General features: G+C 29.8%; 1 protein-coding gene across 27 annotated transcripts in view; it reads right to left on the reverse strand.

Moving 5' to 3' along the window:
* The window catches only part of RIMS2 (regulating synaptic membrane exocytosis 2), a gene marked incomplete at both ends in the record, with an annotated part of 576,294 nt that overhangs the window by 190,820 nt on the left and 370,921 nt on the right, over nt 1-14,553 (reverse strand). For 14 of the 27 annotated variants that reach the window (XM_080694185.1, XM_080694162.1, XM_080694184.1 and 11 more), the window contains 2 exons: nt 7,100-7,209; nt 8,101-8,280. In XM_080694185.1, the coding sequence (XP_080550311.1) occupies nt 7,100-7,209; nt 8,101-8,280 (290 nt within the window). Of the gene's footprint in view, nt 1-3,688; nt 3,758-6,254; nt 6,288-7,099; nt 7,210-8,100; nt 8,281-14,553 lie in introns of all 27 variants that reach the window. The other 13 variants (XM_080694186.1, XM_080694183.1, XM_080694176.1 and 10 more) reach the window with 4 other exon arrangements.

Genomic DNA, 14,553 nt, shown 5'->3' on the forward strand with positions numbered 1-14,553 from the left:
TGTTCCAAAAGAAGAAAGAAAAAGGAACAACTGGACAACTAGACCTCAATTACAGACAGAAAATCCATATAATTAAAAAATTAGAGATAGAAAATCATAAGATCACAAGATTAAACTACATAAGCATGAGGATTAGCATATATAAAATATAGGTTTATCTTTCAATTTTTTATTCATTAACTTCTTTCTAGGTTAAATTATACCATACAAAGAATTGGTATATATGACAATAGGGATTTTAAATATGTTATAAAATAAGTATTATAATGGGTGTAAGTAACAGGTCTCAATGATCATTGTCAACAGGAACCTTTACATACAAGATCAAAGGCGATAAAGCAGACCAGCTTAGAAGTGAAAGATTTGACAATATTCTGGACCAACAGAGGTCAGGAAACAAACTACTGAGACAGAATACTTCATCAGTTAGTTAAAAATCTTTAATCTAGTGACCTCAGATAAAACAGATACTATTTTAACATACTTAAATGCACTTAAACATGAAATAGTATATCTAAATTTTCACTCATAGGTAGTCAGCAAAACTCATGGAAATAAAAAATAGTTAAAATTAATAAATATGTAAGTACATTTGAAAGCTCATTTAAACTTTTACTGTTTTATAAAATATTTATATTTTATGATGTGCAATTAAAATGTTACATTTTCATTTAAATTATATTCTAGCATTTGTATTAATAAATAATGCTCTACAGCATAAAATTATAAATTTATTTAATGTTAATTAGCTCTCACATGGAACACTACAGACATTATTTATAAAAGAGGAAGACAAGGGATAGTATACTTAGGATTAAAGGCCATTTCAATTGAGTTACTAAGCTGAAAACTATCATTTCTTAATTTGGTCCAATAACAAGGGCAAATTGTGATGATATAGAAAAGAGTATTATTTTTAAGTAACATTTTAAAATGCTAGTATTTCATATCAATATATGTAGAACATACATAGGTCTGTGTTGATAGAACTCTATAAATGTTATTTATGCTCATTATTACTTATATTCATTATTGTTGAACTAATATTCATTTTATTTTCTACTTTAAAAGTCTGCTTAAAATATTTTGTATAATCTAACCATAAATAATTTCTGGGTTGAAAAATATCTATGTTGTGTTTTTCTGAATACAAATTAACATGATCATCACTATTTTCTTGAAAATATTGCCATTTAACACAATCAGGAAAAAAATCTGTAAGGCTTAACTGCAATACATTTAAACAAAACAGAATTATATTAGAATCAACAAAGTAAAAATTTGAAAGTTTTATATTAAGAAATAAACAATAAATGTTTAAAGTACTAGATAACTTAAATTGGGAATAATACTTATATCTAATTTAAGAAAGCATATTTATACATATTATAAAAGTCTATATAGAATATCTCCTATAAAAAACACACTATGGGCTTCATTTTAGACTTGCCTTTTTTCCCATTAGTAGGTAGGCTTGGTATTTCTCCCTTATTGTCTTTATAACATTGAAAACAGACAAAAGTGATTAATAATTAAGGTCATTAAAAAACCAAATAAAAACCACACACACCAAAAGCATAAAATCACACACTGGAGAGATAAATCCATGCACTAAACATGACACTGCACACTAATACAAACAAGATCATACAATTTCTATCTTACAGGAAAGGTAATAAAATCAAACAAGGACTAAGACATCATTTATATATTATAGTTATGCCTTTATGCTAATTTATTGATGTATAGCACAAGGAACAACCTGGTTCAACAAATTAAATTATTTATGTTAATGGGGATAACATAAAATACCTATTGCTTAAGTCTACAAATTAATGTTATCCTAAAAATGACTTTATTGTGGAAGCCAATTTATTAAAAGTGTGAAAGGTTTCAGTATTTCTGTGAACTAATTTAAGAAAGCGTGTGTGAACAGAAAACATTAACTGTTCAACTAAAAAAAAATTCATTCTTAAAACATTCCATTAAAATATTATTCCTATAGCATTTCAGGAAACTGTGTGGAATTCCAGAGTATAAATATTATAGATATTCAGAATGAAAAGTTATACATTACTATAACTGTGAAAATTAAATTGCCTTTGTTTTTCATAATCAGAATTATTCTGGTGATTTTTCTCATTGCACTGGTACTAAAAATTTATTGAAAATTAGCGGTTATAACTTAAGATGGTTTTAGTTTTAAAAACTACAAAGTACTGAGGGAATGTATCAATGAAAATAATTCTCACATAAAATATATGTAATGACATTGCTTTTCACAATGGTAAGGAAAGAAAAAACACAAAGTACATTACTAGTTGTAAGTAAAAAAAAAGTGATCGGTTAAACATTAGGTAAAAACATATATATAAGCTGGGCATGGTGGCGCAAACTTGTAATCCCAGCATTCAGGAGGCTGAGACCAGAGGACCGCGGTTTGCCGACAGCCTCAGCTACTTAGTGATGCCCTCCACAACTTAGTGAGACCCTGTTTCAAAATAAAGAATAAAAAAATAGGGCAGAGGGTGTAGCTCAGAGGTCGAATTCCCCTGGGTTCCATCTCCAGACCCGTAAAACACACACACACACACACACACACACACACACACACACACACAGTAATTCTGTATTGTTCAAAGGGAGTTTTAAAAGTGTTTTACACCTGACAGTTTAGATAAGATTAGAATTTAATTCTGGGTTTCAAATAAAAATAGAAACATTTTCATAATATGTACATAAGTTTTTACTGTTCATATAATATGTTAATATTTAGGTTTCTTTCAGGAACATTCTGGCAAAAATTATGATATGTAAACATAGCATGTTTAGAAAACACAAGAAATGAAGGGTCTATATTTTAGAGGACACGATGGGGAGAGATTTTGGTTGTCAATAAATGTTACGAGGTTGAGCTCCAAGGGAGAAGAGGAACCAGGGTGAAGTTAACTGTTCTCATTTTAGGAAATAATATGATTTGAAAGTGATCATAGTCTCTGGAAGTTTTAATGAAATTTATATTCTCTTCTCTATTTGCCTTATAAATTACTTCTTGTAGATTCAAAATCCTTAGAGAAGCAGGTAGAGATTTCTTTATTTACTGCTACACATGGCAAACACGTTTTCTCATAGCTACTCAAATATTTTCAAAGTATTTAAATAAAGGCAAATGAATGAGCTAGAGTCAAAGCTAAAATAGGTATCTAGTCACTGTTCATAATTTTAGTTTGATTTAAGCCTTAAGAAAAATATCTGCCGGGTGTGATGGCGCACACTTGTAATCCCTGCACTCGGGAGGTGGAGACAGGAGGATTGCGCAGGTTCGAAGCCAGATGCGCTGGCTTAAGAGACCCTGTTTCCAAATTTTAAAAAATATAAAAATGGGTTTGGGAGTGTAGCCCGGAAGTAGAAGGGCTTACAGGAACCCCAGTACCATAATATATATATATACACACACACACACATATATATCTCCAACCAGTTGCGCAAATTAAATATTCATACAAGTTGCCTAGACAACTTGTATAATAATTCTTCATTAATTTAACTAGGCAATTTATATTTAAATTAGTACTGACAATCAGTTCTTTTTCATAATTTTATAAATGTGTAATACAATATCTTATGTGAAATTAGTTATACCATTAAAGCATCCATTGATTTGTGTAAGACACACAGTCAAACAGACCTGCCTGGACCTCTTCTCCCTGTGTTTCTACCCCCTCCTCTTCCACATGCCCAGTTTCTTCATTAACTTCTGTATTTGCATGAGAAAAGGTAAACAAAAACCAAGACCAAACAGGTATATTTGTTTACTTGTATTTGTGAAATAAAACAAAATTGTCATAATTATATAATGGTAATAAGGAAATCAACAAATTATTTTAAAGGAGTTTTTGACATGTAATAGAAAAGCAAATCAATTTACTAATAGTGAATTATATTGTCTGCTTTATAATGATACTGAATTATAAAAGAGAAACTGCAGTATATGAAAAACTAAGTGAACTAAGCAAAATACTTCATCTATAAACATGATGTATTATTAGAAAAATAATATATACCTTTTTAAGGAAACAAAATAATATCATAAAATTTATTTTTATAACATGGTGGTACATAAAAGTTAGGGGAAAATAAAATGATAATGTGTTATAGTTGTTTAGTATATGATATTTTATGTATTGCTATTATTTTTTCCTCTGGTTTTCAATAGAGAAAATGACAAAATATAGAACCCCAACCAAAATCAAAATATATGATTAGAAATCAATTCAGTTAACAGAATCATAAGGAATTAAGTTATAATTTGTGTATTTTTATATTCTAAAAAAGAATAAAAATACTTTTTCAATACTGTGGTTTTAAAGTAATGCCAGTAAATTATAAGGTCTGAAAAACAACTTTAGGAGATAGTCCATACATAATTACTGTTAATTGATAGTCTATTTTGGGTTACCACACATTTAGCTTCAGTTATAAGTTAAAGACCTCTTGAAAGCATACTATTTAAGATTAAAATATTGCACAATTAAATATCTATTGAAGTCTCCATATTAACATTTATGAAAAATTTATGAAAATTTTTAAGAAAAATCACCTATACTGCTAGTAACACAAACAAATAAAAACCCATCTGTTTCATACTAAAAAGGATAAGGGAGACTTTATCTTCCCTTTTTTTAATTAAATAACAAAAGGAAAAGTCACAACTGGAGGCAATAATGTGCCAGGCATTATTCTCTGTGCTAGATATTCATCAGTAAATAAAATAGTAAACAATTTCAGAATTGGAGGACCTGAAGAAAACCTGTGGTTTTAATGGATTTTTTTTTTTAGGAAAAAAATTGTAAACAGAATGTTGATGAAACTTTAAAACCTTTTCCAGCCTAAAACTCCAGTAAAAACAATATGGTCAGTTTTCTGACATAGTATTACAAAGAACTGAGCTATTCATATCAAAATAGATTATTGCTATACAGGATACTAAATTGAACAAGTTTTGTAACATAAATTTGTTTTTCTGATTTCATAGGCCAGTAGTAAATGATGTTGAAACTATCTTCAAAAATCTGAGACAATTTTCACAAATATTACTGAAATTTCCTTACAAAAAGTAATTTAAAATTATATGCTCCCAATCTTACACAGATAATTGAGAACTACGGAAATGCACCTGTATTATTTTTATCAGGAAACACAATGGATCATTAATCACAAAAATTCTAGGTTGTTCAAAACCATGGTATACAATAAGCAGAAGGAGCCACAAAATGGAAGTTGATAGCCATGTAGTTAAAACTAACAAGATCACAGCTTCTATCAATTTATATACAGCAATAAAAGGATTACTGTTTAAATGCATAGCATTTATATACTTGTTACCAATAAGGTTATAGAAATATGAATTTTAGTATAAACATATGTAGAAATACAAGATTATTTTTAGTGGTATTTTATATACTATTTGAGGTAGCTTTTCAGTTTCCAAATAAATATTCATGCATTAAATTCAACAAATATTTATTCTGGGCCTACAATGTTCCAAGCCTTATTCTATGTGCCAAAGATTCATCAGTAAATAAAAGATTTAACAACTTCAGAATTTTATAGCTAGCAGAGAATGTTTTATTTTCCTAGTAAATATACTTCACAGATAACCCAATATTTTGTTTTCAATCATAATGCAAGGTTAAATAACAAAATTATCAAATGATACCATATGTAACGTTGACATACTATAAGCAGTCACTACAACATGAAAGATTATGTAGGATATAGAAATCACAACTACTATCTAATTTAATGACTTTCTTTTTAAGAAAGCCAAATTTAATAACTAAAAGATCATCATAGATACAAAGTGAAATATATGATGATAAATTTAACTAGACTATGTGTACATCCTCAATGACATAAACACAGACTGCAATTGATATCTTTGGCTAAAGCCTTGCTCAAAGTCTAGAATTCTGCTTAAAAGGCAAATTAAATATTTTAAAAAGAGAAAATACAATCTAGTCATTTAAAAGAAGTTAAACCCTTTGTATTCTTATTTGAATCAAAGCAATTTAACTTCTTGGTATTATTTCTAAGTAAGGTAAAGTTAATACAAGAAATCATAAAACAAAATTATTTTACTGCATATAAAACTACATATTAAGGGAGATCAATTGCAGTTGGGTTTATTTTTGCTTACAAAGCCCCCCAAAAAAGGCTGTCAGCACAAAACAAACCCTCCTTTATGTACAGACCTTCATAAGGTTCTATCTCCTTGACTCCATTGTCTAGGGAAAACAAAATAAAACAAAACAAAACAAAAAAAGGGAACCAAAGCACAGGGGTTAAAAACAACAGAAATTTCCAAAGGCATAAAATGAATTGTATATTAAAGAAAAATTTAAGTGGTGATTTAAATACATATATATGTGTATATACTTTTGAATAAATATATCCAGTTACTAAGTAAAGGGATCATTTTTAAATAAAGTTAAAATTATTATATTCTGTTATCCATGCTTTTAGAGGTCATTTATCCAAGAGTTTATAGATGTTTGAGAAGTATGTTCATGTGTGTCAGCAAATATTGCATCTTATGCAAAAATTTAAAATTATTAAAAACATCAGTACAACATGCATCTTTCTTTGTATATTTATGATTACCTTTTTCTTGTACTCCAGTTTTGAGAAGGATCACCATTGTTGTGCATCAGCTAACCAGTCCTTTGCAGTGTGTGAAAATTGATTTAGCTAGTTACTAATAAACTTTATGTAACTATCAAAAATTACATAAACTTAGTTGTAGCAAAGAAATATCATTTAACTGCTTATTTATATGAGGTTTACTTTTACAATGCCATTTATCCAAATTTGAAAAAAAATGTCAAAGAGCAATAAAAAATAGCTTATTTTACCTCCAAATATTATAAATTTTAAATGCAAAATATATAACAATATTTTAAATATAACTACTATCACATTTAGCCAAGATACAGAATTAACAAAAGAAGACTACTAACTCAAAGGTAGTAAGAAAATCATGATTCACCTTAGCTTCCATGGGTATTTCCTAATTGACACAATTAGAAATAAAACTTACTTCTCTCCAACGTTCCCTTCTGTGGAAGTTGTGGCAGCTGCCGGCCCCTTCTTCCTGCCACTGGAGTGCTTGATGGGCTCGTCTGGACAGACCCAGTTCGAGGATGAGACCTACAAAATACATCACAAATATTCATTTTCAGTATAATTTAGATACTAGCTATATATTTGGCTCATATGATGGCTGAGTAAGTGAAATTTTTTAAGAGAGGTTTAGCTGCTGATTGAAAGGTTAGGAAAACAGGACAAAATGTGGATATTTGAATGATTACTTAAATAGCAAAAGATGTTTACAATTTTGTGTAATATGTATACATACACACATACATGCACACAAAGCCCTACAATAAAATCCACGGACTTATTAATATAAAATACTATTCTATCCATATGAAAGAGAATTCTGTAGTTTTCTAAAAAAATAAAAGCTAGTAAATTACACTTCTTTCTACCAGATTTCAAACTTAGCACTAACCTTCCTTTCTTGATCCAAAGAGATTTTTACTCAGGCTTATATTAAATATCCCTTTATTAGAAAATATTAGAAGCAAATAAAACCCTAAATAATTCAAAATTGAGCTAGAGAAAATGCTGGTTAATATATGATATTAGTGTTGACAGAAAGAAACTAAGTATCTAGTTTTATTTATTGTTATTATGATGATCATTAGAAAAGTGATGTCTAATGGACACTAGTAATTTCTCATTCTGGAGTAGGAGAACCTGATAGTTGTGAGGGATTTTACCCAGGACTCCTGATTAATGAGAAATCACAAAACAAATGCAGTCAAGACAGTTAAAAAAAAAAAACAAATTACAATGGTCATCACACACTATTATATCCACTGAATATAAATAGTGTGCTTACACTGAAAAGGTTAGTATTGACTGTTACCAATGATCAGCCAAAGAGGAGAGAAGAGACTATGTAGCTGTTGGGAAGATAAAATGGTGTGCTGGTGGGGCAAAGGGGGAAGTTAGTCTGATCGATTTGTCTTTCACCTCGATAAGGCAGGTGAAGGAGGGGCAGATCTTCCAGTCATTAATGAAGGCATCGACCTCATGAGGTTTGTGTCAGGACGCTCAGTGGATCGGGAGCGGGTGGTGGTCCGCTCAAGGAGAGGCCGCTGTTCTGTTGATCTGGATCTGTGATATGGCTGTCTATCTGCTGCTTCACAATCCCTGAAATGTTAGTCAAAAAGCAGCTCAGTTGATCTTTAGTACCCTCCTGCTATTTGCTTATGATGCATCAAACTGATTTTGAAAAAGGTAATTGTTCAAAATTATTGAGTATCTAAAAAAACTTTCCCCAACATATTGTCAGCAAATCCTCACTACTCAAAATTCCTAAGGATCCAAAATCTGCTTTTAATGTAAGCAATTCCCAGTGAAGATAATAATAGGAGTTGCTCAGGTATAGTCAACAAAAACCCAAACTGTTTGCTTTCCAAAATGAACTCCCTAAACAGAACATATAAACTACTTGAAGTATTCCTTTTTAATGGAATTCAATAATTTTTCCTAATATTTTCAAGAGTGAAAAAATATAAACATTAATTTTCAAGACCCTGAGGCTGTTAATTGGTATACCAACTAAGATATAAAAAGGCTTTCAGCACAATAATTATATACTGATACACCTGAACATGCAAACAAAAGTGTCAAAATGAGGTCATAGGAAAATAGGGCCATCTTTGAAGTGTGTAGTCATATTTAAACATGATCCCCAAAGAGAAACCACTTTGCAGAGAACTGATTAATTAGCCGTCTACCTTAGTGCACATTAGCTACAACAACCAATTCAGATTTGGTATTAACTGATTACAATAATATTTCTGAAAACATTGTGATCTCTTTGACCACACATAAATCTAATCCTTGTTAAAAGAATATTTAAATTTAAGTAGCCTATCATTAATTTGTATATTCCTCAATACTAGCATAATGGTTTTACACCTAATATTATCAATATGTTCTACCACGAAACCCACAATTTTTAAGACAACACTAAAAACTGTGGCTCTGGAAATCAAAAATAATACATACATTGAAGTTTACATCATACCAAATTATTACCTTCACACCCAGTTGTAACCACAAATATGAAATCATATATTATAGTGAAGCAAGCATTAGTATCATGCAGAACTTCACTTTATCTATAAATTCTCTCAAATTTGGTAACATATAACTCAAATTATTTTTAAATATTTCTAAGTGCATGTATCATAATATGATTGATCTCCTAAGGCAAATTCAGTATTTAAGTATATCCAAAACATTTAAAAATAACTGAGATTCAATGTAAATTCATAAAGATGATTTAATTACAGGTAGGGGAGAATTGAAAAGTCAACTTCATAGTATAAAATTCACAATTGTATTTAAAAACTATTTTAGAGAGAACACCTTCATTTATAAATAAATATGCTCATTAATTTGTGACACATTTTAAATGTATTGACTTTGTGTATCTTTATTATAATAGATAACAAAAACAAAAAGGAATCTATGTATTTTTAAGTTTCTGAAAACCTCTATTTTGAAAAATAGCAATTATTTCATTTAAAGTTTTCATAAGTTAAGAATAAAATTGTCTCATTATACACCATGTGATGGTAAAACTCAGTGGAGTAATTATGAATATCCAAACAAAAATACCTTATTTCATTTATTTATCCAAACTTTGATACATTCCACCAAGCAGAAAGTGAAAATGAAATGTTGGACTGTACATTTTTACTTCTGTGATACTATATTACATTTAATAATTGAGATATATGGTGAGAGGTGAGATCCAAAGAATTATCTTAAATATGTTGCCATGCTGGATATCCTCAAAAGTGTTTTTGGTTTATTTATAGAACAAAGAGTCCCTCCTTAGAAAGCATCCCTTATAATATGCCCTTTGGTGAAAAAGATCTTTAAGAATTATAGTCAATCTTTTAAATTTTCCGTACATTTTCTTTCCACAAAATATATGAAGTATATAATTCACAAAATGTGGGATGAAAATAGGTTATTAAGTGAAACATAAAAAGAACCACACTGGAAGGTAGCATTTTCCTAAAATCTCCTTTCACATTTATGGGGAAAGTTAACCACATTTTAAACTTGATAATACATAGAAAAAGTCAAGATAGGTTCCTACAATCTGGTAAAAATAGATCGAAGTCAGAGTTAAAATTATTGTTAAAGTTTAAAGCAGCACTGCCTGAATTATAGCAGGTTCTGCAACAATTAAAAAATAAAACTTGGAAGCTTCCACCTACATTTTGAATGAGTATTAATTTTAAGGTATAAATAACTGAATAGCAGCAACTGAGAAGAGGAAAATTACGTATAAAGCTTAACATATTTTAGTGCCTATCTGCAGTGATCAGTTTGTAGTTTGCATTCCAATTTCCTTTTTAACCCTTCTTATCCACCTTATTTTTATTTATGAATATAAAATACTATTTGTTTATGAATATTAAATAACCATAAAATAAATGGCTATTGGTTTTATCATATTACTAAAGAGTAAGCAATACACTTCAATTGCAAATTTAAGTGTTTTAGGTAAATAATACAATTATCTTTTTAAAATTATTTACTAATATGTCATGTTCCATTTTATTAATAAATGATTTATATTTTCTAATCTAAGTTTAACATAGTTTAAATTTTTTTACATATCACATACCTGAATTGATATAGAATACTGTTCAGCATTATCTAGTAGCTTTAATTATAAACTGAAAGCATTTGGTAAAGATACTGCTTCAGAGATCCTCCACTAATTTATATTGACTGACAATATTATAACAATAACAGGACTGTAACAATCCAGTCATCAAAACATAATATTACATGAAGATCCTGAGATGAGGATTAACTGAGATGAGATCCTGAGATGAGGACAATAGGTGACAATAATAAAGAAAAGAACTTAGAAGCTCTTTGAATTTATGTGTCAATGTTCACTTAGAACAAAAATGAAAACGTAAAACGTGTTAAATTTTAGTACTTATTTTCAGTCACTTATAGGGGAAATTTTTATAAACATCTAGTGAAACTGCCAATTTTTATCATTTTTCCTATTTTTAACATGTTCAAGTATCTCATGAAGCTTCCTATTTATCAATTTTGCTACTTAACTTTGAGTCCCAATTGTCAGTGAAAGTATAAGGGATGTAGGCAAAGTTCCAGAGAACAGACTTGTGGGTATCCTTTACCATAACCTATTTCATACATCCATCTATCCATCACAACGCTGTAACTCCAGACCAAGGTAAAGTCAATATAGCATATCTCTATGGGTATCAGAGAAGAATATTAAGAATAACATCCAAAAGGAACATAAAGACACTAACACAAACATCCACTTCTCATTATCTTTCCAAAAGAAAAAATCAGAATATTAGAGTGATACATGCATACTCATGTTTACACAACACAACAGACAATGGCCAATTATAAAACCAACATGGGTGTCCATCAACAAATTAATGGATAATAAAAATGTGGTATATACATACAATGGAATTTTATTTAACCATAAAGAACAAAATTATGTCATTTGCAGGAAAAAGGTGAACCTAGAGAGTATTATAAGTGAGATCAGCCACCTTCAAAAAGTCAAGGATTATATGTTTTCTCTCAGAGGTAGAAGCTAGAGGGAAAATACAAAATTAAAGGGACTTCAGTTAAATGAGAAGACAGACCAGCAGAACAGTGAAAGGAAATTGGGGGAGGTAGGTGGGTATAAGAAGAAAAAGGCTTGAGTAAAGAACAGTTCAAATAATGTTATGTCCATATATGAAGTTATCACTCCAATCTCACTAACATGCACCGGCAGGGGGTGGGGAGAGTGGAAAGTGGTGTGGGATATGGAGAAAAATATATCAGGTGATGTGTACATGTATATTTCTATCAGTATGGATCTCATTATGATGTATAATTATAGTACACCAATAAAAGGTTACAAATAGCTTATTTTAATTCCTGTTCAGAGATGGAACTGGAGAACATTATGCTAAGTGAGATTAGTCAGTCAAAAAAGTAAAAAATCAGATGCTCTCCCTAATATGTAGACGCCAGGGAGAAAATGGGTCATAGGAAGGACTCCAGAAAAAAAAAAAGGAGAAATTTTAGATGAGTAAAGAAGGCAACCTAACTGAGGGAAGTGGGAGGGAAAGAGGGAAACTCTCAACTGCACATGATCTACATTCACAAACATAGCAAAGCCAGTCACTAAGCCAAACATGAGAAGGAGGGAGGAGGATAGAGTGGAATTGGGGGAGGGCTAAATAATACTAAGTGGGCATGAATGTCTCTGTCACCTTGTACCTCGTTAAGATGTATGGTTATAATACACTAATATAAAAATATTCCACTGTAATATTTAAAAATCAAAGAAAATTGTCCTAGATTGCAACTCAGAACTTAGTATACATTAGAACAAAGATAGTTTATGTTTACATTATAAAGATATAAGTAAATTTAATAGGTTTTCATGAAAAATAAAGATACTTAGGTATTATTCTTTACTTTTATAAATCTGAAATCTTATAAAAATTTGGATGCATCTCCAAAAGATAGCAAGTCAAGCCTCATGCTTGTGTTAAGAAGTACCTTCCTCATATTCATATTATGTAATATAGAAAGCTGGTTAATAGCAGAAGCAGCAATCATTTTAAAAATATCTTGAGCTGGGCATGGTTGGCGCACGCTTATAATCCCAGCATTCAGGAGGCTGAGAACAGGGGATCGTGGTTCGCGGACAGCCTTAGGCACTCTGCAGCTTAGTGAGACGCTGTTTCAAAATACAGAGTAAAAAATAGGGCAGAGGGTGTAGCTTGGAGGTCAAATGTTCCTGGGTTCCATCCCCAAACCCACAAAATAAATAAATAAATAAATAAATAAATAAATAAATAAATAAATAAATAAAAAATAAAAATAAATAAAGTAAAAATATCTTGAATAATATCTAGCATTAACTGTATAACTGAAGTAATAATTACATTAAAGTATACTTAGAAATATTTAAAATGAGATTTTGGGATAATTGATAAAACATACATATTTGCATAATGTAACAACTTCATTACATGAATCAAGTACAAAATTGTAAGTTTTATGGTCTTTACAGTGTGCAAAATACATGTTTAACTTTTTAAAAGCCCTATACTTTAACATTGCTTAGAATACTAAGAGAATAGCAAGACACAGATGGAAATACAGCTCATGATAGCACAACTGTCAGGCATGCACAAGGTCCTGGGTTCAATTCCCAGCACTATTGAGAAAAAAAAAGAAGAGGGCAAGAATTGCAAGACACAAATATTCACCACGGAAATCATGATGAATAGTAAAATATTGGGCATATGCAGAAGTATTTTATTATTAGGAAGTAAGATTATTCTTAGGCATACTAGCACTTCTCTGCAGAATATTTCAACTGAGGTAAAATAAACACTTTTTGTTAATTAAAAGTAAATGAGATTATTTAAAAATAACAAAAATAGTCATTCAACTTAATAACAATAAAAAATGAGAAAATGATAATAATACAGACGTTGATGAGAGAAAACAGACATTTTAATGCAGAAAAGACATTACTACTACATAAAAGCCTATTGAACCTATTGTATCATCACAAAAATGTGTCACATCTAAATAGAATTTTTTAAATAATCATTGTTTGAAACTAAAGAAAGAAAAATTAATTTCTAAAAAAAAGATAAAATGTAATACTGAATAAAAATGCATTGTATTAATAAATATGTATGTATAAGAATATATAAGATAAATATACTGTGGAAATTGTGAGTATTGTATAATTTATAATTAACCAGTAATTTAATTTTTTTGGGGGGTGAAACTGGGGTTCCTGGAAACCCTTCCACCTCCAGGCTACACTCACTCTCAGAGATTATATATATATATATATATATATATATATATATATATATATTGTTGTTGTTATTATTTGGAAACAGGGTCTCTTAAGCCAGTGAGGCTGGCTTCGAACCTGCACGATCCTCCTGTCTCCACCTGCCAAGCACGGAGATTACAAGCGTGCAACACCACGCCCAGAACCTGTAATTTAATTTTTATTTCAAGAATAATCAAAACAAAATCATAAATGGGCACAGTTGTTATCCAACATAACTAATAGAAAACATATCAATACGTCTTTAAAATATTAATTTAAAAATTTCTGAGATAATGTGACCATTACCTTCTACCTAAAAATACTTATTTTATGAAATAGTTTTCATATGCCATCCACATTCAAGTTAATAATGCTTGGTTGTTTTAAGAAGTTCAAGTCATTCTATTAAGGCACTAGCTTTACATTATTTTTCCCAATTCTTGAAAGATTCCAAAAAATATCAAATGTTTTAAAGATTTATATGTAAAAGACAGATTGTAAATTTTATTGTATTATATGAGACTATGTGATGATCT

Source organism: Muscardinus avellanarius (genome assembly GCF_963383645.1).
Source record: "Muscardinus avellanarius genome assembly, chromosome: 4".
NCBI lineage: Eukaryota > Metazoa > Chordata > Mammalia > Rodentia > Gliridae > Muscardinus > Muscardinus avellanarius.